Consider the following 25981-nt stretch of genomic DNA (forward strand, 5'->3'; position numbering starts at 1 on the left):
CGAGACATTTGATTGACATTTCAGCACGTTCAGCCGACACGCCTTCAAGAGCGTTCTGTTGGACAAGTCATCCAGTCTGCTTTTGGTGTCTTTTGCTCGCCAGTCATCTTTTTTTTTTTTTTGCTTTAGGTGAGATGCATAACATTGTGTTATGTGTTCCTAGAATGACCAAAATCCAAGTCTAATCCATAAACACACAAAACCGTGACACCGATGATTGAAGTGCCCTTAAACGGGACTCGGCATCTTTGTGCTGCGGGCGTGCGCCAACAACTTCCCGTCTGTTTGCTCCCGCGTGTGCGTGATGCAAATAGCAGAACTATTATGTAACATTGTGTCGATGTTGTCAATACTGCCCGTGAAGCATACATTTCACAGAACAATCCTACGATTTTATCTCTAGTGCGGTGCAATTTTCTTTTTTTTTGGTGCGCGTGTGTGTCATTTTTTTTGTTGTTGTTGCTTTTATTGCTTTCAGATACCTGATTGTATCCTATGTAATGCAAACACACGTACTTCTCGCACAGTCGTGACCGGGTCAGGCATATAGTGCATGTACACACTCTATTCCGACATGGAAATCGATTTGTTCTGCCGTCGGAAGCGCTCGGCACTCTTCACGCATTTCTGCTCCTCGGCGGAGCCGGCGGTGAGAGGGAGTGGGGTGCGTACACGACAGTCTCGGCCCCTTTCTCGTTTCCGATCAGCGTCTTTGGAAGTCGTTTTTTTTTTTTTTTTTTTTTAAATCTCTCTTTCGTTGTTTCGCCCCCGCCCCCCATCGCGTCTTCATTTGCACACGCTGACCCACTCTGTTATCCGGCACTCTTCGCACACCACGTAGCAGCACCAGTGAAACTTGCAGTTGCAGCGCTCGTTGCGCGTCTGCTGCAGGATGTTGTGGCCTCGGCCGCAGCACAGACTTTCGCAGTTGTCCATGCCCGGGCTGGTCTTGTTGCAGATGCGACCCTGCGTTCCCGCCGAGTCCGAACCCAGGTCCCGCTCGCAGAAATCGGGCGATTTTTCAAAGTAGACCAGGTCGTTGATGCCGGGCCTCCTGCGTTGCGCGTGATGGTGGCGGTGGTGGTGGTGATGGCGGTGGTGGTGGTGGTGGTGGTGGTAGTGGTTGTTGTGATGGTTGTGGTTGTTGTTGTTGTTGTGGTGGTGCGAGTGATCCAGCTGGCCGGTGTTGCGGTTGTCGGCCTTGATGAGAGTGGCGATGTGGAAGCGCTCTTTTAGGATGGAGCCCACCACCCGGAATTCGGGAGTGACCTGCCAGCAGGTCTTCAGCTGGCAGCTTCCTGATGTCCCGTGACACTTGCATTTCCTTCTCATGTGATCCAGCACCACCTGGAGACAGGAGAGCACAACGCAGGGCTTCAAGCTTGAAATCCGATATGGAAAATCCGAAAGTCAGATACGAGTGTACACGATATGGGGGGGGGGGGGGGGGGGGTGGCCCGAGTTTGCATATATCCTCATCTTGATGAGTAATTGAATGTTGGGTGAAAGGTTGAATGAGGTCCTGGAATGAATTTGAAATGGAAAGCTAAAAAAATATAAAATAATTGAATGCGAAGGAAAACGGTCATGATTGGGTTTAGGGACCAACAGGTGGCACTGTAGGGCTCCCCCGGCAGCTGCACACCTGTTGGTCATTTGGTAATTAGTTGTTTAAAAGGACTCCCAGCCCGAACATTCAGTGTCGGGTCATTGTTGCTTCTTGCTACTGTCATGTGTGTTGCTGTTTGCTCTTGGCTTCGGTTATGTTTAGTTCATTGTTATGTTTTAGCTTTAGTCATGGTTTTTGTTTGATACTTTGTTTGTTTTGGATGTAGTTTTCTTTGTTTTAAATACAATTCTTCAAATACACCCTGCTCCTCCCTCCTGCCTGCTTTTTGGGGTCCACCACCACCTCGCAAACGTGACAAAAACACAATTATTATTATTATTTTTTTTTTATCTGGTGACAGTAGAGAGCAATACAATATTCCGTTGGTAAAAGCGGGCATTGTTGTAGCTCACTGTAAATAGTGCTGGCAATGACTTCACGATGGCGAGCAACTTTTCAAAAACCGGCAGAAAAATATATATATATTTTTTTAACTGGATGCTTCTTCACGGTAAACATGGCCTTGAGGTATATTTTCTGCTGCGATCACTCATCAAACTAGTCCGAAATATGAAGCATCAGAGACAATACTTCAAGCCAATAAACCAACCGAATGGAAAACGTCCATAAATTGTGTCATGCCCACAGAAAGTAACCCACGCGGCCCTTTTGAATAAACATCGCAGAAATTGTGATCGGCGCATACGTGCGTCTGGAAGCCTTTTTTTTTTTTTTTGTGTAAACACCAGTGTAATGGCTTTAGCAGTCCTGGCAGCAGGTTTCCAGTCGCAATGTGTAACTGGAGTTTTTCAGGGGCAGATTCAACCCCAGAATCACAAACACTTAAACACATGGCAAAGTCTGTAATCATAAAAAAAAAAAAAAAAAAAAAGTCTCCAGCCCGCTTCCACTTGAAAGAAGCCCGACTGACCTACTGTTGCGGTCGTAATTGCCTCCACGTTGCTACCGTTTGATGGTGCGCTCGCAGTGGCATTATGGTTGTAACACAGCGGGTGGGGAGGAAGAAAAAAAAAAAGAAAAGCTCAAGCATTGTTGTTGTTGTGGGGGTGCAAGGTGGGGGGGGGGGGGGGGAGGTTAAAGCAAACAAGACCAGATTAGAACTTGGGCCGGTGTGCAGAAACGAGAAGATGACAACATTCTCCTCTGACATGTGAGTTCAGTTGAGGGCAGAAGCTCTTCGTTGATCAGACGCCAGCGCTCTGTATGCAAATCGCACGGGACTTCATCCTTTGCGGCTTTTTTTTTTTTTTTCCCTTCATCTCTCCTGAGATGTGAAGTGATCCGTTGGCACCGAGTTGAAAAGCATCAGACGTAAAACAGGTAGCACGAAATCAGGGCGCTGCCTGCGCTTGCTCCGCAAGAGTTCATGTCAGGATGTCGAGCCAAAGTGCTCAGCCGCCCCCACAAAAAAGGCTCGCCGGGAACGTTTTGTTCAAGTCAAAACACCTCAAATCAAGTTAAGTGTCTTAATGAAGGTGTGACGCTGTTTTGCATATCAGGAAAAAATGGACTTTCCGATCTATCCAACTTTCAGTGGCTTCTTTTGCCTACCACGTCATTCTTTTTTTTTTTAATCCATAAAGTAGTACAGTCATACCTCGGTTTTCGACCATGATCCGTTCCAGAAGGCTGTTCGAAAACCGAAACCAGGCTCTTTAAAAAAGAAAAAAAATCTTTCTTGAACACGTCCGCTCACAATGGAACGCCACCCGAGCCAGCATCACTTCCTCGTGTAAGGAAGGCGAGAGGATTCGAGTGGCGCATTGAAGTGCGCTCGGTTTGGCCGAGAACCGATTTTCCGTCGTAATCTGAGGCATAAAAAACTCGAAATTGTTGGTCAAAAACCGATTTGGTCAAGAACAGAGACGTTCGAAAACGGAGGTTTGACTGTACCTGGGATTGAATGTCTGCATTCTTGAAAAACCAACAAAAAAAAAAAAACGTCCTTGGCATTGAATGAGTTAAACATTGCGAGAAAAAACCTCCAATAAGAAAGCGGACCTTTTTCCTCTCTCGCTCTGATATTGTAGGATCACTTTTTGGGTGAGTCAAAGTTTTGTGGGGCGCCGATTGCAGGATGGAAATGGCTGTTCATTTTGATACGACTTGATCAATAACGGTGTGAGATTTAGGCCTCCCTGACACACATGATTAGATCATGATGTGAGCTCGATTCAATTACTGCTGTGATTTTTCTTTTTTGTTTGTTTGTTTTCTCGTCAACGCCTTGCGTCTTCCTTCTTTCCGCACCCCGTGGCATGCTTAGGCCACTTAAGACCACACCGTCAAGTCCCACATCAGAAAAATCGACCTCTAGGCTATCGTTTAGCGTTGCACAATTCCAAACTCTGCGGCCTCAAGTGCATAAACGCTCCGAATGACTCATTGACGCCATGACACGCTTTCTCTTTATGCAAATCGTCAGAACGCTCAAGACACGCAATAGTTCTGGCGCTTTACCAAATCCGTACACGTCTCCCCAAGTCGCACCGTTTCTTTTGCCGTTTGCTCTCGCGCGAATGCAAAATGGCTGCCTCGTCCCGACGCTTTCGCTCGCAGATCCCCTCCGGTGCATCGCGACGAGAAAGTTCTCCTGGAAATTTGCATTTGGCAATCGGAGCAAAGTCCAATATGTGCTAAAAAAAACAACTAATTAGCGTCATCGGAAAATGTGTGGAATTATGCATTATCATTTGATGTCGGCTGTCGGGCTCTTTTTTCCGATCTTCCCAGCATTCAGCAATTGCAACATGGAAGTCGAGTCATTTTCTGGCCGGCTCCCGTCACTTTTCGCACATTTGCAAAAAAAGGGTGCGTCTCGCTCCTTTTCTGCAATTACGACATCTGACTCAACGAGCGTCAGCAATTATCGGTTGCGCAGCCTTTGTGAGGGTGTGGCTTGTGGAGGTGAAAGTGGGCTTGATGGGGGGGGTGGGGTGCTTAGAGGAAGACGCGATGACAGGAAGGAGGAGATGATTTTAGGATTGGTGTTTCCTTCAGCAGGTTGTGAGGGTCGTCGACGCTCACGCGATGAAAGTCCAGCGACCCTCACCTTTTTTTTTTGCACCATGGAGCGGTTTGACCTGAATACGTATTGGGATGAATTTCAGGTTGTGCGCAACAATTGATTTTTTCTTTTTTTGTAAAAAATTTGTCTCTGGCCACGTAAATGCGAACCGTCACGGACGGCATGGAAGCGTGAACATAAATTTGTTTGCTGGCGCTGTAGTTGTGCTGTTTTTAATTTTTTTTTTTTTTTAAGGTTTCTGTTGGATGCAAAAAACAAACCAAAAAAACCCCCCAAAAAACATTCTAGACTTAATTAGACTTCAGAATAACTTAAAAGTTTCTGTTGGCTGCAAACCCCCCCCCCCCCCAAAAAAAACCACTCGAGACTTAATTAGACTTCAGAATAACTTAAAGGTACTGCTGGCTGCAAAAAAAAATAAAAATAAAAAAACTATAGAAAGAAAAAAAAAGGTACAATGAATGGAGTGACGTGCAGGCATTATTATTATTATTATTAATAAGCAGCGCGAATAAAACCGTGACCATAAAATAATTCGCATCATTTAGGTGCTGCAATGGATTGATTACCTTTCTGTTCACGTCGGTGTGAAAACTTCCCGCCATTTATGAATGTCTTGAGTGCAAAACGGAGCGGGGGTCACGGAACAAACGAGCGCGTAACCGGATGATGCGCCGCGGTCGGACTCTCTGACGCACACGGGCTTGACAACGCGCGTCGACTGGAAGGATGCGATCGCTCCTCGGAGCGGACCGCGGTCGCAGACAAACATCTGGCCACTTTTAATTGGCTCACCGAGACGGAGGCGTCTATAAACTGGCCCCAGACGGAGATCAAACGCGACATGCCGGGAGCAGATTCCGACCGCGGGATGCAAGGATGCGTCGGGCTGCCGGCTGCGCGTGTTGGAGCCCGCGACTGCGCGGCAACGAGTGAGGTGGCGTCCAAATTGGTTGCAAAAGTCTGATTAGTTCAAAATGCTTCCTCGCGACATGTTATTCTTCAAAGTCCCCCCCCCCCCCTCCCCCCCGTCCTTTAACACAGAATGAAAGCCAAACTCGAACTCCAAAAGCTTGAACTTCTCCGCAGCTCGCGCCGGCGTGCGGCACTCGTTCCTTTCAGCGTTGTTATTGTAACATATTTGGCAAGAATCGATCGGTTTGCGCCTTTGCGCACGTCGCCACGAGATGCCCGTCAGCAGCCTTGAGTAATTGCAGCCATCGTTTGTCCGGCAAGCAAACACGAGGAAGCGCTTCTCGGCACGCGGCTGCCTGTTTGCGTTCTGTCGCGCGACGGCGGCGCCTTGCCGCATTCCTGTTAGCCTCGTGCCTCACCTTTCTTTTTTTTTTTTTTGATCGCTTCCACATTGTTACTGTGCGCAGTCTGACGAACGGATGACACGGCATGAAAACATTTCATCGCCACGAAGAGAAACTCCTCAATCCGCTTGGAAAAGCACCGACGTTGAGAAGAAACTCAATGGACCTTATTTGTGTGCAAAGCGCGAGTGTAGCTAGCGCAAAGTGCAGTTGAACTTTGTGCGCATTGCTGGAGTTTTCTTCCTTGTGGTCTTTTCGCTGACGGGCGTAGTTAGAAAAGGGTGTTTGCGCCATTGTGGGGATGAACACGAGCGACTTGATTCCCGGCCAATTGCAGGCGCTTCCCTCATTCCCTTTCAATTCCGTGCGGGGGGGGGACGCACGCGGTCAACACGGAGGAAGCGACTCACTGGAATACGTTGATCGGGGAACTGCGGGATTTCCACTTGCGGATGATGTAAAGTTGGTCGCGGCAAAGTGGTAACTTGGAGACCACCTTCCACTCGTGACTGGTTGTCTGCCTGTACCTGAATCAAATCCACATCCACTTACGGAGAAACCGGCAGCGCCACGACTTAGACCTAATTTCACCTGCTCTGAAGTCGAGGCTACTTTCCCGACTTCCCCGGCATGAAAATGAAGATATGTCCGTTTTTGAGTAGAGCCGCTGCGTTTGTATAGCACGTCTGCCAAATCATCACCACGATTAAAAATTGGCAAGCGTTTGCAACTAAAATGTACATAAGAGATCCATATAAGCTAAGACCATACACCTGTAGCTTCATCTCAAGTAGGTTCATACATGACAAGAGCCATTTTTTTTCCCCCTCTCATCGTGCGGCGTGCGCGTCCCCCCCGCTTCAGAAACGCCACTTCACTCTCGCGTACGGTAGCGTGTTTAGAACGTAATCGCCAGTCAATCCCCCGTGTCGTCAGTCGAGGCAAAATCCGCGTCTGCTGTCCGCACCTCCCCAAAAGCGCCCGGCGAACTTCTGGCTCGCCGAGCGTTTGTTGCTTCAAAGCAAAGTGGCTTTAAAGCTCACCAGAGAGCCGTGTCGAGACCGAGGCGCGCAAACAAAGCGGCGGCGGCGGCGCATTAAGCTCAAGCGTCACTTGAAGCCAAGCGAGCGGCCTGCTTCAAAAACAATCGACATCGACAGCGCGCACAATCGTGCGAGCTCCACGGCGTACGGAGCAAATGCAGTCACGCACATTCGACCGCGCGTCCCGGGGTGCAGTGGGTTCGTCGGTGCTGTGTGTGTGTGTGTGTGTGTAGTATTTGCCCACTCGGTGTCCACCAGTCTCATTTAGAGACCGTAATAAAATGTTATTACCATAAGCACTTCCACCTGTTGAGAGTTTACCACGAAGCGCTCATGTCAACGCACGTGTGTGTGTGTGTGTGAGTAAGAAGGTGTAGTCCGAAAGGTGGAGTGTGTGCATGCGAATGTGCGGTGAGTCACAGCGAATGCTCCACTGATAAGGAAAATCCCACTGGAATTTTATTTTTTATTTTTAAATTGCTTGCGGGTGGCACCTGACTCCGTTCGGGAGTCAATTAACGATGACTCAGCTACTGTTGCTGCAATGGATCCAAGATTTGCCCCCAATTGATTGTCATGTGGAGAATCAATTATACAGTCGGGATACTTGATGAGTCATGGAGGTTAAATTAAGTTTGGATTTTTTTTTTTCCATTCGAGCTCGTTTTGATTTTGTTTGGACTTTTGTTATTTAATTTCATTTAGTTTGTTGGTGTGTGTTTGAAAATGCTTCATTCTAGTTGACTTTTGATTCGTTTTAGTGTTTGTACTGTGAACGACTGTTTGACCTTCCTTTGTCTGTACTACCAAAGTAAAGAAATTCAAAATGAACGCCAAAAGCTCATCTATGGTCATGGGTTCGAACCCGTCTTCCCTACGTGGAGCTTGCATGTCCCCCCCCGTGCCTGCGTGGGTTTTCTCTGGTTTCCTCCCACAATCCAAAAACATGCACGGCAATTCGATCGAACGCTCCAAATTGTCCCGAGGTGCGATTGTGCGTGTGCGTGAGTGCTTGTTGTGCCCCGCAATTGACTGGCAACCGGTTGAGGGTGTAGCCCACCTAATGCCCGAAGTCATCTGGAATAGGCTCCAGCACGCCGGTGACCTTCGTGAGGATGAACGCAGGTCATACGTCGAAACGTCGGCATTGAGCTCCGCGGTGAAAATCCAACCTTGTGACGATGACGCATCACGATTCAAGGGCAAAAAAAAAAGGTTTCGAGTACAAGCCTCGACGGCTTGATTGAATGAGAGGTGTGTCAAAACGACCGCCTCCATTGGCGGCGGCGGCGTCACGAGCAGACACGCTGCAAAAGGAGCGCGTGGTTCCTGCCTATAAAAGGCCCTCAGATCTCTTTTGCTCGTCACCTCCAGTCAGGCGCTGATGATGAACGGTAATTACCACGAGATCTTTGCCGGTAACAAAGCGCGCGGCTCCACTGTCACCACCTGCCTAATGAACAGACAGGACTCGACAAAACACCGGGCACAGCTCAGCAAAGCCACCCTACGCTACGTGCGTGCGCTTACTAAACATTTTGTTTCGAGGCGTGTTGCTGAAAGATTGAGGTGAGCCCATAAAATATCAAATAGTTCACTCGGCTGTCAGGTGTCAACACAGCCACGGCGAAGTGCTACTTTGCGCATGTAATAAGATTTGAAAAAACAAAACAAAACAAAACAACTTTTTGCTGACTTCAAAAGTTGAAGCGATAGTCTGGCGTCACCGCAGTTACACGTAGAACTGTAACGGGCGAGTGAGTCGCATCACGAGTAGACCGACAATATAATAACCCCTAATCTCAAGGTGCCGCTTTACTGCATATCGCTCATCAGGCACCCCAGTACCGCACATCCTGGTGAAGTCAAAGAAATCCAAAAAACATCCATCCATCCAATTTCTATGGCGCTTGTGGTCATGATTGGTCGCAGGTGAGCCGTTTGTAATGCCAAATGCAAGACACCTCTCATAAGCTCGGGTGCACTTTTAAACTACGACAAATCCAAACACATTTTAATTTCAATAACTCAACATAAGCAGCCGTATTCTCCTTGTGAAGGCCGAGTTGCACATGACGGCTGGCTTATGAGATTGTGCAGGTGGTGCTATTATTTCAGCCAAACACCATTAAAAATAAATAAATACATACATCAAAAAAAAAAGTTGTAATTTTTTTTTCCTACATTGGCCGCACCGCGTTAAAAGACACAATCTACAACGCATCCACTAGATGGAGCTACGTTCAGGGGAAGGCCAACAGAACGATCGGATGTCAGTAAAACGTATTTAATAAAGCAGCGACACAGTTCACTTCACCAACAGCAAGTTACAACATTGACTCGTTACCGTTGAACTCTCTTGCCGCTGCTCAATTTCCGTGTTCAACTGCGAAACCGCCTTAAGTTTGAACTCTGCCGTTGTAAGCGTGTCTCTAGCAAGGAGCCATTTTGGGGTTGCCCTATTACCGTAATGACCATACACAAGACGCATCGGATTTTAAGGCGCGCTGTGAGCTTTTAAGAAAATGGAAGGCTTTTAGGTGCGCCTTTTAGTGCGGAAAATACGGTATATACAATACAGATTTACACACACACACACACCTACGTTTTACTCCAAGTTACGTTAACAACATTCCGACATCCCGCTTGAAAAGTCATCTCCTCCTCCCATGATTCATGATTCATGATTCGACATTTGTGAAGTATCAGAGGCGAGGAGTGCGAAACGGTAGTTCCAGTGGAGGGGCAGGACGGCCGAAACGTTTTCTACTTTCCACCCTTCGTGTTTGAAGTGCAAAATCATTGTGCAGGATTCTCAACATCTGTCTCCAAAAGGCAAGCAGCCACTAATTAGGACTAAAAACAAGGCGGGACGTCGTGAGAACCCTGGAGTGGGCATGAGGGGACATGCACGCCACCCCCGCACCACCCCTCTCCGCCCGCCACCCCTGCTCAAGGAACCACCGCATTCTTCTGCTTAAGGAGGACTTCTCTCCAAGGGGGAGTCAGGCAAGTGGGTGGAGAGAGCAAGGTGGTCGGCATGGGTCAAGGGAGAGAGAGACATACCAAGGGCATTATTTTTATTTTTTCACCTGGTACTATTTTTCTCTAAATCAAGAAACTCTGTGTGTGTGTGTGTGTGTGTGTGTGTGTGTGTGTGTGTGCGTGTATGAGGTCTCAGAGGTATTTCTTCCAATGTTCTTGACCAAACTTAATAGTGAGAGTGAAACCCCCCTCCAAGTCGATATTCAACCAATATGTTTTTTAAAATCGCGCAAAACTCCGGCTGTTGACGCGTTGGGGGGTGACATCAGACTCATATGGAAACAAAACGTAACATTCAGCCCCATGAGTGATGAACGACAGTACAACAACGAAACTTTGAAGTTGACATTTTACTCCGCCGAACGTTCGAGCCGTTGGACTTTGGCCCTCATCACCGGTCGACGTTTGTCGAACATTAGCGTGGGTTGCTAAAAGCGTAGCGTCGCAAGGGTGGACAGATTTACAGAAATAACTTTTCATTTCAAGTATGAACGATGGTCAGATGAGGACAAAGGCAACAAGAGAAGCCCGTAAACTTCCGGCTCTATCGATGCTGATGATGAAATGGCACATGAAGTGTACAAACACTCGGCTACCATGCTAACATGGCTAACGAGTACACATCAGGTGGTTTCCGGACTACTGCGTATAAATGTCACTCATTGGAGAGTTTTTTTTTTTCTTTAAAAAGTCGGGTTATTATTTTCTGACTGAAAAGTCAAAAAAGTCTAGTTCTTGAATTCTCTTTGGTGGTAAAATAATTTAGCAGCCTGCAGGAACGGCTTGTTTCCCCACCTCATATGCAAAGTTAAGCTCATCTCATTTGGACATTTTGGAGCTGCTTACTTACAATTCAACACTCCAATCAAATCTCTGAAACCAGAAAAGAACACACTAAGGCCTGAAATATTCCGACACCTCATTAGCCTTCGGCGGCCAAGCAGACATGAGCCCCGCTGACCTGCGAGTTTCGTAACATTACACATCGCAGGCCCCGGAAGACAAATTATTCTTTGTTTTGGCTCGTGAGGACATGATTGCATGTTACTTGAGCCCCCCCCCCCCCCCTACACACAAGACTGACACACAGTCCACAGGGCTGCTCAGAACCGCAGTCACCTTTTTAAGAAACGGCAATATTTCGACGACGACGACAGCACACCACCGGGAGGCCCGATGTTGTTTCTCTGCCTATGTTGTGTTTTGTCTGCTTAATCAAGAGGACCAGAAGTCAACTGATGGAGAGATTCAGAGCCAAATGACTTGGGAGGAAGTCGGAAACAATGCGCCGCAAACAGATGCTTCTTTGCTCTGCTGCAGCGTTGTCGATAGTCATGGCTTACCTCCGTCAATTGCACCGCCCGAGGCACCAAACCAATGAGCAAGTTAGTTAGTTGTTAAAAGGAATGCGATGATGTAAACATCTCGCTCCGAACATCAGACAGGCCACTTCACTTCCTCCGTCTTGAAGTCGCCGCTTAAAAACTTTTTTTTGTTTGTTTGCTGGCGTTTAACTGGGATTGAGGGTTGACTTTTGTCACTGTGTTTAACGTTTCGCCTTGCCCTTTTTCATTGTTGGCGTCTTTTTGTGGCTTTTTTTTCCTTGGATTTGTGTATACAGCACTTTGGTTGACTTTGTGTTTCATTCATGAGGTGTGATTGGATTGGAATCGTTTTGTTCATACTCGCATTAAATTAAGAAAATAAAATACAGCGGTTGCTGCATGATTGATTCATTTTATTTAAATGATTTGTTAAGGTGCCTCGAGATCAAATTTGTCCCAGATGAAAACGAGGTGCTCTTGAGTAGGCACGACGGTGGACTATCTGAAGGGAATATGTATTTTCGGGTGGTTGTCACAGCTAGCTGGCTAGCTAGGTAGCTAGCGACCTGTGGTTAGCTAGCTAACCGCACGTCCAATTTGCGCTGATAAACCGCTAATGCGGCAACTCATACGACATACCAAGCACATTTTCAGCATTTATCTTGAACGCGTATCGTATACTGTATTTCAAAACAGATCCCTCACTCCACTTAATAGTGTCTTGAAATACAACTTAAAAGTCAAGTGTAGATGTGTTGCTTGCTTTCCTGGAGGCTTTCACTTTACTTTCACAGCCGAACCGGTCGCACAGAAAGTGGCCATCGGCACACGCCCGCAACCGAGACCGTAGGCAGTTGTCTTGAGGAAAAGGGAAACGGTCTCTTACGTTTGAGGAACTTCAAGTCCCACTGATCAAATAAAACCACAAGAAGGAGCCTGATATCAAAGCGCTCGTAAAGCATCAGAAGAGAAGCTGTTGAACGACTTTGCGCTTTCGATCCCCCTCCCCGCCCTTAGGGGACCCTCTGGAGTGGAACGTGGCTGAATTCTTATTTTTGCTCATCTAGCGCGTACTGTACTCCAGTTCCGTTTTCAGAAGAGAATTGACAAAAAAAAAAAAAAAAAAAATCATTTGGAAATGAACAAGCCGCGGGAACCGGCGCTGCGTCCGCCAATGTTTGCGACGCCTTGTTTTGGAAAACAAGGCCGCTTGTGTTGTGTTTCGTTGCCTCTGCGAGTGCGCATGTGATCGTTTATAAGCCTTCATTTATATTGCGATGATGCGCTCCAGTACTTGTGCACCTTCACCTTGACAGGAAACCTGTCGATCACTGCTGTCAATCACTGCAAAGCTGCCACAGACATGTTTGTGCAAAGCATAGAAAGTATTTAGGCGCGGATGTACAGTGTGTACGTTTGTCGTCTCCGGCAGATCGAGAAAGGCCTATTTTCCCACTTATTTTTTTTTTCATTCTAAAGAGCCAGGCTTTTCTTTTTCTGGAAATTTCCCCCCCTCAATTATTCCCTGTACCATTTATTTATTGAAGTTTTCCTTTAAAATAAAACACCCAAAAAATCAATCGCGTTAAATCGTTTACAGGCCACATTTTAGTGGAAACGTTCTTCAAATGGTTATCACCTTCAAATAGAGTCCCTGCCATAATCGCAGGGGTGTGTAGACTTTTTATATTCACAATACTCGAAGAAGGTAGCCATGGCAGCAATTTTCCAACGAATGCCACTGTTACTGTTTGTCTTGTTTTGAAATTCACGTAAGGAGAGGTTAGTTACCCGACATGACAGGTGAAGCCTGGGGCGCCGCATTTCAAGCGGAATGAATGACAGCGGAATCGTGGAGAATTCCCTCGGCTTTTTTTGTGGTCTCATTTGCACAGCGCACTGTGCACGGATAACTTTTCCGCAATGGCATACAATGAATGAATTACAGGGGCTCGCCAGCCTAAGCTTTATGTACACTCGCGCAGCCTAAATAAACGTTGTTTTTTTTTTTGTGGCGCTTCATTTGTTAATTTTGAGTTTTTCCAATGATTTGTGCTGCTAAAATGCTGCTGACAGCATGTAAATAAATGACACAAGTGAAGTTAGCTTGCGCTTACCTTTCCCTTCTCCCATTGCTTCACCATTTTAGGGAAGTATTAGTATTCTATATTGAGTGACAAAGTCCTACGGCGGCATATTTTGCCCATATTCAACTCTCCCGATAGTTGAGGTTATGCAGCATTAAAAAAAAAAAAAAAAGCAAGACATATATTTTAGGACTCAAGGGTTAGGACTCTTTGGGGATGCATGGGAAACAGGCGTGCACCGTATCCGCGGTCCAACGCCGAGGAGTGGCACCGTTCGATGGAAGTCTGAGTTTAAGTTCCCCGAGTTCAAGTTCCATTTTATGGAGCTTTGGATGGGAGGGGTCGGGAGTGGGGGGGGGGGGGGGGTCTCAATCCAAGATCTTTACACGGCCATCAAGCACCTTAGCTTCCTAGCACCCGCTAGGGCTGAATGCTGCACGTTCAGACTCATGTTTTCCTCCCGTATTTTTGGTCCGGGGGGGGGGGGGGGGGGCTTATCTGCCTGTTGAATTGAAGCACGTGTGGCTAAAGCCAACCTGTGGCAGGGTTTTTTTTTTTTTTTTAATTTCCGGACCTGGATTTGACACTTCTGCTTTCTAGAAATGTCTAGAAATAGAAATCTAGAAATTTCATCTGTGCTGTATGTTACACATACGTACAGCACATTTGACAATAAAGTTGTATTCAATTCAATTCAAATCAAATGTTTTTTGTTTTTTTTTCACTATTAATGCTACTTACGGCCAACAAGTATGCAGGCGCAATTACTAGCCATGTCATATGAGTCAATGATTAACTCATTCACTCCCAAAGACGTTCTTAAACGTCTTTTCAGACTTGGTCCAGAATTGGCTGGTACTGAATGAGTTAAGACGCAGTCCTTCTACTAGCACGCTGAATTGTCTTACTCGCGAGCACGAAGATCATACTAGTACACGGAGCCGAAGCTGAATGTCGAGGTCGCCGACTAAATAATCAAGCGGCAATCTTGTAGTGATGGAGTGTGACTCAACGACCATACGGACACGCTTGCACGACTTTCGACGCCAGAGACGCGTCTGCCCGTCAGGTGACCCACCTGTCTGCCGACGCGGTTGTTATGAAGCCTCATCCGCGCGTGGATGTCCCGGTAGGTCTCGCGGGCGTCCAGGAAGTCCCGCGAGAATTTTTCCCCAAACTCCACATCGGGACTACAGCCGCCCCACTCCCAGGAGTCCTGCGGTCCAGGCAGCTCTGCGGGGAAGTGCTCCATCACGCCGTGTACCATCCCCTTTCCTCGATTGATGGCCTCCAGTTGCAAGCGGTGCAGTTTGATACGAAAGGCCTCCTCGTCGCCGCGCCGCTTCTCGTCGCAGCTGCAGGCCTTCAGTTTGCCCATGGAGCACGCGTTGGCCACCGCGTGCACCACGCCCGCTGCCGCGATGGCGTAGGCGAAGGCGCTCTCTCGGAAACCTGTGAGGGTGGAGGGGGGGGGGGCGGTGCGGAAACAAAAGTTGTTGAGTCAGCCGGCCTCAGACGGATGTAAGGCAACAAACGCCATTGCCGACGTCGCCATTCGCCCAACGTCAGCCGGGATAGGCTCGTCCATGACGGGTAGAACTGGAAAGGGCTAAAAAATAAAGCCTGACGCGCACTGACGGCGGAGAGTCACTCAAGACATCTGCTTGGCAGATAGCTCGCTGTTTCTACCTCGTGAGGCCTCGCCACGAAAATAGAGCGGCTCCAACTCAGGAGGCGCATTGGTCGATTTGTGGCCAGATGTTACCTTGCCCGATTTCATGAACCAAATTGAACAGACGACTTCGTGCAAAGGTGGGGGGTGGGGGGGGGGGCGCCATCTTGAAATCATGTCAACAGAGGATACGTTTTGATTGGCTATCTGATTGGAGGTGCCAATTTAATATTGGTGGAATTGTGTATGTTCCATTTGCCCTTCAATGGTCAATCGGCATATTTCATGACTTAGTAGAAATAATTGTCATGATTATTTTATCCGCATTAGAATGTTTCTTTGACGGAACTATTTGTTGTGACGTCGTGCGACTGGCGAATGAGGACAGTGTGGAGAAGGAGTGAGCCAGATAGAGACAGATGAGGCCGGCTCAAGCCCAGAAGCGATATCGTTTTTTGACCAAAGAATCAAACAAACAAATCGAGAAATACAGAGAACCCTTTTTTGTATACCTCATTTTTTAATAAACAGAAACTACAAAGATGTTTGCGCGACATCTTCCCCGCCCCTTACATGTGTCATTACATGTGTTACACGTGTAAGGCTTACGCAGATTCTTACCTAATGATCCAAAGCAAACTAACCTTCCTCTTGTTTGGCTAAGGAGACACAGATGATTTGATTTGCCCATTAGCTCGAAAATCAACACGCACAAAAAAAACAGGAAAACATCTGGGACAAGAGCAATTAAGTGTTGCTTTGTCCCTGAACAGCAGCTGAGCTTGAAGCGACCTCCGCCGCCACCCCCACCAGAGGACACGCAGAAGAAAAAAAGCACATTGTTCCGTCCGGGTGTCCTTTTCATTACACGCAGGATATGCGGTCACCGAAACAACTGTTTCGATGTGCTTTTAGAGGTCAATGTTGACGATCAATCAATTCCTTGATTTAAAAAAAAAAAAAATTCTGTGCCATCAGTCACATTTTTGGAGGTTTCAAACAGAAACCAAAAACTCTCCAAACTTTGTACACATGTTGGGCATGGCAAAAAAAAAAAAAAATTAAATTGTCATACACGCCCTCTCCCCAAAATGGCGCTCTATCCCGGTACATTTGAACTCGGGCTACCGAGATTGCGAAACATGAGTAGCACCCCGGAACGTAGAAAAAAAAGTTTGTGCTAGCCATTCGCTAAAATGTGCAGGAACTGAGCTGCGAGTATTTGAACGTACCATTTTGGCTCGTTTTTACACATTTACAGCTTGTAATTGAACGTGACGCAATTTTTTTTTTCCGCTTTGGCGACGCGATGTGACAGCTGACAAGAGTTTGATCATTTGATCTTTTTTCTCTCGGTCAGTTCAAACATTTCGGATGACACTCGAGTTCAACAACCAAAATCTGCACACGAAGAGCCGATTGAGTTTTGATGCTGATTTGGGAAATGTTCATTTTCACTTTGCTGTTGCGTTTCACTTTCACTGGCGCCGAGCGGTGCCGATCCGGCAGTTGCGGCCCAGTTCGAAAAAAAAAATGATAATGAGAAGCCGTCAAGATTTGTGCAAATCAAAACAGTCCGACGAACATGTTGAGGATTGTTTGACTTTGGCCTCGCCATTCTAGTTTTGTTGACTTTTGGGTGATTCATATTTTTCCAAGTCTGATTGAAATCAAATCACTGATAGTCGTGTGGTACAGTCACCTGAAAAAAAACAAACACTTATAATGGAGAATACATATAAAAATGTTTCGGGGGCACCAAAAAAAAAAAGTGAGTCAACTTTTAAGGTTGGTGATACAGTATTTGACAAATGTTTTTATTCAGTGATTCCCACTGTACACCCCCCCCCCCCACCCCCTCCCGCCCCTATGAGATTTGGATAGCACTTAGGCTCTGCCTCCCTACACAGAAACCCTGTTTTAGGTCTTTCCCTGCACTGAGCCGGGCTGGCTGTAATGCAGGCCCCCAGAAGACGGGGGAACAAATCAATCTAACAAATAATTCACCGGCCGCGGCATGCCCGGCTGAACTGATGGCAGAGGAAGTGGCAAAATGAATGAAAGATTTAAGGGAAACTGTCACTTTGCGTTCCGGAAACCAACGGGGGCCGGTTTACGCTTTTGCCGCCGAGAGTTGGGAAAGTGCTGAGAGGAAATTCAGGAGCACTCGCACCCGGCGAGGGAAGTAAAAAGCATTAGAAGCGGCCCAGCCTGCGGGAAGACGCGAGCGGGAAGAGTCGAGAGAATGAGAGGTATTCCCCTATTTCTGTCTCTTCATGCCCGGCCTCTCCAGGCGGCTTTTGATGCGAGATAAATACCAGGGAATATGGCCTCGTAAATTTCATCCAATCCATCAAGACGGCCGTACGTGGCGGAGGATCTGAGCTTTCGCCGTGTCGTAAAATGACACCGACGGTTCGACTCGCGCTCTACGAACATCCGCTCAACTCTTCTCGGTCGGCCTTTCGAGTGGCTTCCGTTACATGAACGCTCTCAGACTTGATTCGATTTGAGCAGCTCCACCAAGAATGAAATCAGTCTTGATGATCTCCTCTCCGGAGGGACCGAAACGCCGTCCGGCTCTTTGATGGCGGCAAACGGCAGCGGCCGGGCCGCAAGCGGCTGTCGCCTGTTAACTTGAGCCTCTTTGTAGCTTTTGTGGAGCGGAGTAAGTCAACATGGACCCTATGAATCATCCGTTTTCAAAGGTGTTGTTTATGATCGGCGGGTTTGGAGTTTTCGGCACCCGGGGCAAGGCAGCGATTTCTAACAAGCAAGTGTCTCTTCTAATGGTGACGAACAACTTTTAAATGAGTTTCTGGTTCGGGGAAAATAGGATGAAAGGTGAGGCTGACGCAGTGAAGCGGCAACTCACTGATTAAGTTTCAACTCCACGATTTTCAAGTCACATTGCCTTATGTATATACTGTATATATCTTTTTTTTTTCGAATCGTTAGCCTCATTGCATAATTGTCGGAGTCAATTTAACTTGCAGTCGAAATATCAATATGCGCTTAGAATATGGCGCAGGCAAGAAAGAAAATGACCCCAACGGCTATCAGACCAGGTCAAGTCAATCTGCGGATTTAAGTGCTCACAACCAAAAGACTTCCTGCGAGAGGCTGCCCCGCGAACGCCATCACAAAATTCAATCGCGAAATGGCGCCACTGTCAACGGGCTGCAGGTGTGATGTCGTAAGCAGGTCACACTCACTTGACGTGTGTCCCAGTACTTTTGCTCACTTGCAACAATGTGCGGATTCAGACAAAGCGAGCTACAATTCCGAGTTTGCATCAGAAAACAAATCATTCCCATCGGGGTCCAAAATTTCTGAAATGCCAGACAAAAGTTATCGAGACATATCGCCGACTCGCCGATGCAACTTTGGAGCTTATCAGTTATCTACGGGCGAGTCACAAGAAGGAGTCATGCCAGATCAACAAATGGCCAAATTCCTTCCGTTTCCGTGCGAATGGGTCATTTCAGCCCACAGTGGCACTTGCCGCTTTACGAAAGCGACAAAAGATTTAAGAAAAATTGCTGCTCGTTGGGCGAAAGTCATTTCAACTCAAACGAGTACGTATCCCAAATGCCCCGCTCATCAATCTCGACAGATTCCCTTTCCGGCCGCTAACTTCGGGTTGACTGTACAACCCGAAGGTCCTCTTTCATCCTTTGTAGCCAACTTGTAACGCTCGCAACACTTCAAACGACGCCCGAGGAAACTGATCTGCGCCAAGTTTGGTAATCTGCAGGTGACCAACTTTTGAACTCGGCTCATCTTTTGGTGTGAAGCACTGACAGTGCGGCGGCGTCGGCCGGGTGGTTCCAAAGTAGGAAGAAGCCAGCGGATGTAACCATGTGTATAATTTGGTCTTGTGCGCTAGCAGTCAGAAACAAGCGAAAACATGATCCCTCCCCCCCCCCCCCCTTGACTGCCGAGAAATAGATTACACGAACATACAGTAGGTTCATCCACGCGTGTCGCCGTGGCAGCTTATCTGTCCGATGAGCGTCTCATTTGGTGGAATTGCGCCAATGTGAAGTTGAGTGTGAAAACCGCAACCTGTTTGAACATCAAACCTTGGATTGATGCCTCCATACTTTTCCCTCCGCGTGTGTGTGTGTATGTCTGTGTGTGTGGTGTTCAAGCTCACTTTCAAGCACGACATGTTGTTTCACACGACGGCTTTTTCATGGAAGCAATGCAAGCATGAAAATATAAATAGATTCAAGGACCACACGTGTCTCCGCAATGTTTCTTTCCACCTTTTTTTTCCAAATTGAATTGAATAACTATTTTGCCACCAAAAGCCCATTCTCACTTTTGTTTTTCTTGTTTACAGTTTGTGGTTTCATAAAATCAAAAAGTATTCATCACATTTCTGTTTGACATCTATTTTTCACACCCCCCCCCAAAAAAATTGCTTTTTTTCCCCCCCGCTTTTTGGTCAGAAACTGGCAATTTTGATGAAATCAACCCATGTTCTACTGTCGCTTACGAAAGACTGAAAAAGCCAAAAAGAGCTTTTTGGGGAATAAAAGAAGAAAGTCTACTCAGAACTGGACCGAACTTGAAAGGTTTGACCCTAAATTTGCGAGAATACGGTTTTATTGATCGCTGATATCTTTGGACAAATCTTAACTACATTTATTTGTTCTGATGTATTCTATGTAACCATGCAAGCATGGTCAGGGGCGAACTGGGACCAAAATGTGATCTGAAGGAATATTTTTCAACCATCACATGCCCAAAAGTCAACGTGAGGTGGGTCGATGGTGGGCGGGAGTTGGAGATTGGTGGCGGTGGACTTGGACGTGGCGAACAGTGAGCGTCATGCGACTGAAAGTTATCGTCCCCTGGAGGGGATGAGGGGCGCTGCACGGCGGATGTCACGGTACGAAAGTTAATCAGCGACGGGGCAGGAGGATGGTCATCATGCGGTTCGGAAAAATCATCACAATTTCCCGGTATTCCCGATGGCCGGCGTGACTCTCTGTATCAGGGGTGTCAAACTCACTTTTGTCGTGGGCCACAATTTACTGACCATTTCCCTTGGGGGGCCGTTATGACTGAAACCACATAAAAACGTCAATAATTCAATTATTGTTTAAGTTACCGTCTTGACGGGGTTTGGTCACAAGAAAATGCTGACAATATGTCTCTTATTTATTACATATGAGAATTTTAAATTTTGGTTGAGATTTGAGCAAGCATCATGGCTTTCGCGGGCCACATAAAATGATGTGGCGGGCCACATCTGGCCCGCGGGTCTTGAGTTTGACACCTATGCTCTCAATGATCATTTTTGGTCGCGCTTAACGACATCTTGTGGAAAACAAAAGCCGTTGTCAAGTATCCCTGCAAGCGCTTTGTCATGTTCTGCCATCGTCCGTCACCCGAACCGGACGGAAACGTGGAAGATGGTTGCAGGTAAGCCCAATTTTCACAGAACACAATATTCTGCGGTTCTCAAAAGCTCAGTTAAAACGGCGAAACGCCGCTTTGAAAACGTTGTTTGCGAGTCTGACCTCTTTTGAAGACGATGCTGTCATACGGTATTTTGTTCCTGGTCTCCAGGCTGGAACAGTTCCAGCGGTGCCCTCGGAACTGATGCTGGCACTCGTGGATGGCGATCTGGATTCCCTGGATGGCCGAGGCCGTCACGTCCGGGTTGCGCATGCACACCTCCAGCTGGCGCCGGGTCAAGCCAGGTAGCGTCAGGCACACCGTGTTGGCGTTCAGGATCGGGTCGATGTTGGGCAGCTTCAGGCCCAAGATTTCATTGGAGTCTACCCTGCATGGGAAACGGGGTCATGTGATTGGACAAATACTCGACAAGGTGAAAAAAACCCCCCATCCAGTGTCGGTGAGTCCCTTAAACTTGGAACCCAATTTTATTGAGCCAGGATCCATATTTGATCATTTATAAATTCTGCCTAAATGTTTACTGTCCACCAGGGGAAGCGCAGTCCAGCCTCCTCCAACACACTCCATTCATGATCAGGCTTCTGCAAAGCTTGCAGATGGTCTGATCATTTCAAGCATGCATTTTGGAGCCTGCGTTGAGACTCTTTTGTGATTTAGGAGCATATAAATGGACTTGAATTATTATCAGTGTCAAAAGAGTTAAAAAAAATAATTATACAAGAGATAACTAATTTGCATACGCTGAAAGAACAAGTTAAGAGGCTTTTATAGTCACGGCCCGCACGCACCACATTTAAAAGGAATGAGAGGAGCCGCGTCGATTGGCAGCGACTCAATGTTGGCTCTGTTCACACCCACAACGGCGCTAGCACAAGTCTGCAAACATATCGAATCTAGCCCGTTTCCCCTGCGCAGATTTCCACCTCGCCTCGCGGGAAATAAAAAGAAATTGCACCGGGCAGGAGAATAGAGCTCAAAGTGTAGGTTGGCACATCAACATCATCTGCAACTGTTGCAGATCAATCATGCCAAGCACAGTCATTGAGCTGACAGCGGCTAAAGAGAGAGCATTTTTTTCCACATCACAGACAAACCGTAAAAAAGCGTAACAGGGAAAACACAGGCTGCCCATGTGATGAGAGAGCTGCTTTTGCCGAGAGAGAAAGTGCCCCGGCGTTTTTCAAGCGTATTGTATGTGTGTGTGTGTGTGTGTGTGTGTGTGTGTGTGTGTGTGTGTGTGTGTGTGTGTGTGTGTGTGTGTGTGTGTGTGTGTGTGTGTGTCACCGTGTGGCCTGGACACCCGACCTGCGGCGTGGCTGCAGGCGCACACGCACATCTGTACATGCTTGACTGTGACTTGACATGCCGCTGGAAGTTTTGCACACGTTCTCTCCATATTTCATCACCGCGTGTTTGCGCGTGTGTGCGAGCGAGCCAATTAAGAGAACAAACGTCTTTTGTGTTTTCTGGGAAATTAAAAAAAAAAAAAAAGCAAAGGGCGTTGGACACGAATCAAAGGGCGTTAGATGTTGATCATTTGTGACGGTGGCATTGCTTTTTGATTGCGCGCCCTCAGCTGTAATTCCATTTGGGCGTCTGTTACTACCTGTTGCGTTTCCTGCTTTGAGCGGAGGCCTGTTCCAACAGCTCTTTCCCAAAGCGCAACGTCTAATTAAGAGAAACATTGTTTGCGAAGGAGGGCCGCATGGCCAACCGTGTAATTGGCCGAAGGTGATAAACGCCAGTGGAAACAGACGTAATGATTATTTCATTATTTCGCTGTCGTAAATTTTCAGGTTGAGTGCACACATCAAGTCTCGTCCTGTTGGTTGTTTTCCAGTCACGCCGGCTGATACAGTATCGACTCATCAATATGTTATGAAAAAAACAAAATGACGTGGACACGTTTTAGGGCCTAAATGACACCCCGTCAACAGTAACGACTTTAGTGCAGGGAGACTCAAAGTGTGATGCGACGCAAATGAATCACTCAACTAGGATGTAAAACCAGGAAAAAGAAACATTACAATGAAGCTTGGTACTTTTTAGGCGCGCTTTAATCCAGTGCAGGACTTTCTTTCTTTTTTTTTAACTTCTTAGTACTGTTCAAAATATTTGCATGAAATCATATGGCAATTTGCTCTTCAAAGTGCTGGGTCAAAAAAAAACAGGACCGACCCACTTGGGTCAATTTGACCCAAGTTGTTTTGAGCAAATCAACCCAATTTTTTTTTGTACAAAACTGCCCCAAAATGATTTTTTTTTGTGCAGAACAAGGCAAAGTTGGTGCAACTTTTGACCCAATTTTTATGATTATTTTTTTCAATGATACAATCAACATGAAAAATTAAATCTATATCACATTAACATTTGGAAACATGAGAAACAATAAATGATGCTTGGGGGTGTCCACGCAGCCTCCTTTTCCAAATTATTTTTTGTCCAATGCAGAATGCAGAACTTATTTTATTTGATTTTTTTTTACTTTCCATGTCCAGTCCTTTTTTTCCCTACTTTTTCTGGATGTACCCTGAAAAATGCTGCATTTTATTTTGTCAAGGGATTGCACACAATAGAATCCTCTGGAATTATTTTTTTTAAAGTAGATGTACACTTTTAAAAAAATTAGCTGGAGCCAGATACTTTTCTTGCATGCAACCATTTGATCAAATTAGAAAAAAAAGCAACACATCATTTTTTCAGTGCAAGCATAGATGTTCAAGAATGTTCCAGTGGCTTTTTTTAAGCATACATTTGAGGAATAAAACTGCCTCATCTTTAATAAACTCTTAGACCAACTACGCTACTGTATACAGTTGTTGGTCATTCCGGGGAAACTCGAGGTAGCGCTTGTAAAAAAAAAAAAAAAAATTAAAAAAAGTTTGCGAACTCACCTTTTGTCAAGCAGGCAGAAAAGCACCAAGATGCACGTGACTCTGATGAATGAGCGCTCCATCACGTTTGTCTTTCGAGACTACAAAGTAAATTTTCCCCAAAAAAAAAAACGTGACGACACAGAAATAAAGCGACAAGGAGGTTGTGAAAAGGCTGTCCCGATATTCCGAGCGCAAAGTTGAGTTAAGTCACAGACAAGAGTGGTCCTGCGCTCCACGCGCGGCGGGGGAGTCATCAATTCTCTGACGTGTTAGAAGAAGGGAGGTGGGGGTGAAGGGTGGTGGGGGGGGGGAAGAAAAAAAAAGTCTCTGCTTGTCACACCTGCGTGCACGCACACGCGCCAGTCCCAAAAAAAAAAAAGAAGAGTTGTCACGCACGTAACATCCCACTGAGAGCGACAGCACGCACCGCGAAAAAGACGCCGGGCGAGAAGTCTCCGTGCGCCACTTAGGATGTTCGCTCCAAACTGCTGCACTTCGCCCTCCGCCGGCCCACTTCTTCTTTTTCTTCCTCTTCTTTTTTTTTTTTTTGTTCTTTACGTCACTCTTGCAGAAGGCGATCGTCGAGGAAGGTCAAGTGTCTCGTTCAAGAAGGATCGAGATCCGACGGAGATGAAGAGGAGCGCAACAATGCCCAAGTTCGCCTGCAGCGCTGCCCGCACAATTTTTTCTCTTGGGGGTGGGGGGGGGGGGGGGGGTGCAAAAAGTCCAACTACATCAACGCATGGCACACTTTTTTTTTTTTTTTTTTTTAGTCATCATGACAGCGGTGAAAGATCCGAAAGCTTTGTGAAACTCGAGAAGCATATTCTTCATATTTTCTCTGGGAGGGGGGGGGGGGGGCGGTGACTTGAGAAGGTCTACCGGAGTGGCTTTTAACTTGCTGTCGGGTCAACATGAATGCAAATCATGTCAACATTTTTTTTAGGCTTTAACGACAGTGAGCTGCTTTTAAGAGCTGGGATATGAGGCTGTTATCCCCCCCCCCCCCCCCCCCCAAATAAATAAATAAATAAATAAATAAAAAGGATGCAAAACTCGCCCTTAGAAACAGTAGTCCATGCCTTTGTCACATCTCGGCTGGATTCTTTCATTTTCAAGTTAAACAGTCCTCCCTCAAGCATTTCCAGTTGGTCCAAAATGGCGCTAATTTGCCTCCTAAGTGGAGCTGGTATACTGCAACTCCAATTGTGGCCCACCTTCACTGGCTGCCTGTACATTTTCAAGTTCAATTTAAGATTCTTTGATTTGTCTTGAAATCTTGAAATGAAACTTCCCTCTCTGAGCTCCTCCGCCTCGACCCACCCGCCCGGCGCCCCCGGTCGGCCGACCAGACGCTACCGGAGGCGTTGAGGACGAGCCGAGCTTTAGGGGGTGGAGCTTTTTCCGTTGCCCGTCACTCCCTTTGGAACGACCGCCTGTTAAACGTGAAGTAAACTCCAAAAAAAAGACATTTTTTTTTATTGGTTGGCTTTCGACTCAGCATGAGACTCGGCACTGTTTGAGTATTTGATTGTTTTTACAGTTTGTATATTATGACTTGAGAGTTAGAACAGTCTTTGTTTTCAGTTGTCTGATTTTTACTTGATGCGCAGCTGTGGTTATTTTTCAATTGCTGTGTGAATAAAGTTGAATGTGTTCATGCATCCCCCCACCCCCCCCCCCCCCCAAAAAAATTGGCAGAAATCGTATCTTATTATAAAAGCGCTAAAATTACGCTCATCGGTTCGACCCTAGTCTTGTTTTTTTTTTTTTTAATACGTAGACGTCACAATTGGGTAATTTCCTGATCGACTCGCTCCGTTCTTTGAGTACCTCAGCTAATGTTTCCATTGCTTCAAAACTCTCAATTTGACTTTCATCTTCGTTATTTAACTGTGAAGTGTTCCCTTTACCGCCTCCCTTGTTGCTGAAGACGACACTTCATCACAGCTTTTTTGATGAACAACTTAGAATAAAGCTACAGGAAGTTCACCCCCCCCCCCCCCGCCCCCCTCCCACAGCTAACGGAAGCAAATACGCAGCCGTGAAAAGTCCCCACAGTCATAAATCCCTCAAGTCAACTCCTTGTTCCGATGCAATTAAGTTGCCACGCGCAAATTTACTGTGCGAGCTCACCGAACAGTTGAAAAGTTCTCTCTGATGTGTTCATCACAGCAGCTCATTTGTGGATTGAGCAAAAAAAGCAATCGTGGTGTCCAATTCCTGTACTTCCGTATCAACAAAGCAAAGTCCGCCGGCAGATTTTGTGGCTTCGGAAATTTCCGCCCAAACTGTATTGCTCTCATTCAAATGGGAACCATCCAAATCCAGACGAGCAGCTGTCATTCGATGTGAAATTCCTCAACATGCATCGGTGGCATTCCCGTCTACTTTTGCATTTTGGGTTAGGAACACAATTTCTTCTCATCTCTGACCTGTCTAACGTTGAGCCAGAAGATGCTTGGATGACCAAAAACTGATTTGAAATTGGACTGGCAAATTGGTGTCGTCGTTAAATCCAGC

General features: G+C 46.6%; 1 protein-coding gene across 1 annotated transcript; it reads right to left on the reverse strand.

Annotated features, from left to right (window-relative positions):
- Positions 1-786: 786 nt before the first annotated feature.
- wnt10a (wingless-type MMTV integration site family, member 10a) lies at positions 787-23639 on the reverse strand. The gene is made up of 4 exons (XM_086124007.1): positions 23477-23639; positions 20684-20949; positions 14556-14929; positions 787-1347 (listed from the first exon to the last, which is right to left on the reverse strand). The coding sequence occupies exons 1-4, from the start codon at positions 23536-23538 to the stop codon at positions 787-789; spliced, it is 1263 nt and encodes a 420-aa protein (XP_085980133.1). The 5' UTR covers positions 23539-23639.
- Between the last annotated feature and the right edge of the window lie 2342 nt (positions 23640-25981).

The sequence above is a fragment of the Hippocampus guttulatus genome, chromosome 11 (assembly GCF_054856545.1).
Source record: "Hippocampus guttulatus isolate MCC_2025c chromosome 11, RoL_Hgut_1.0, whole genome shotgun sequence".
Classification (NCBI taxonomy): Eukaryota; Metazoa; Chordata; class Actinopteri; order Syngnathiformes; family Syngnathidae; genus Hippocampus; species Hippocampus guttulatus.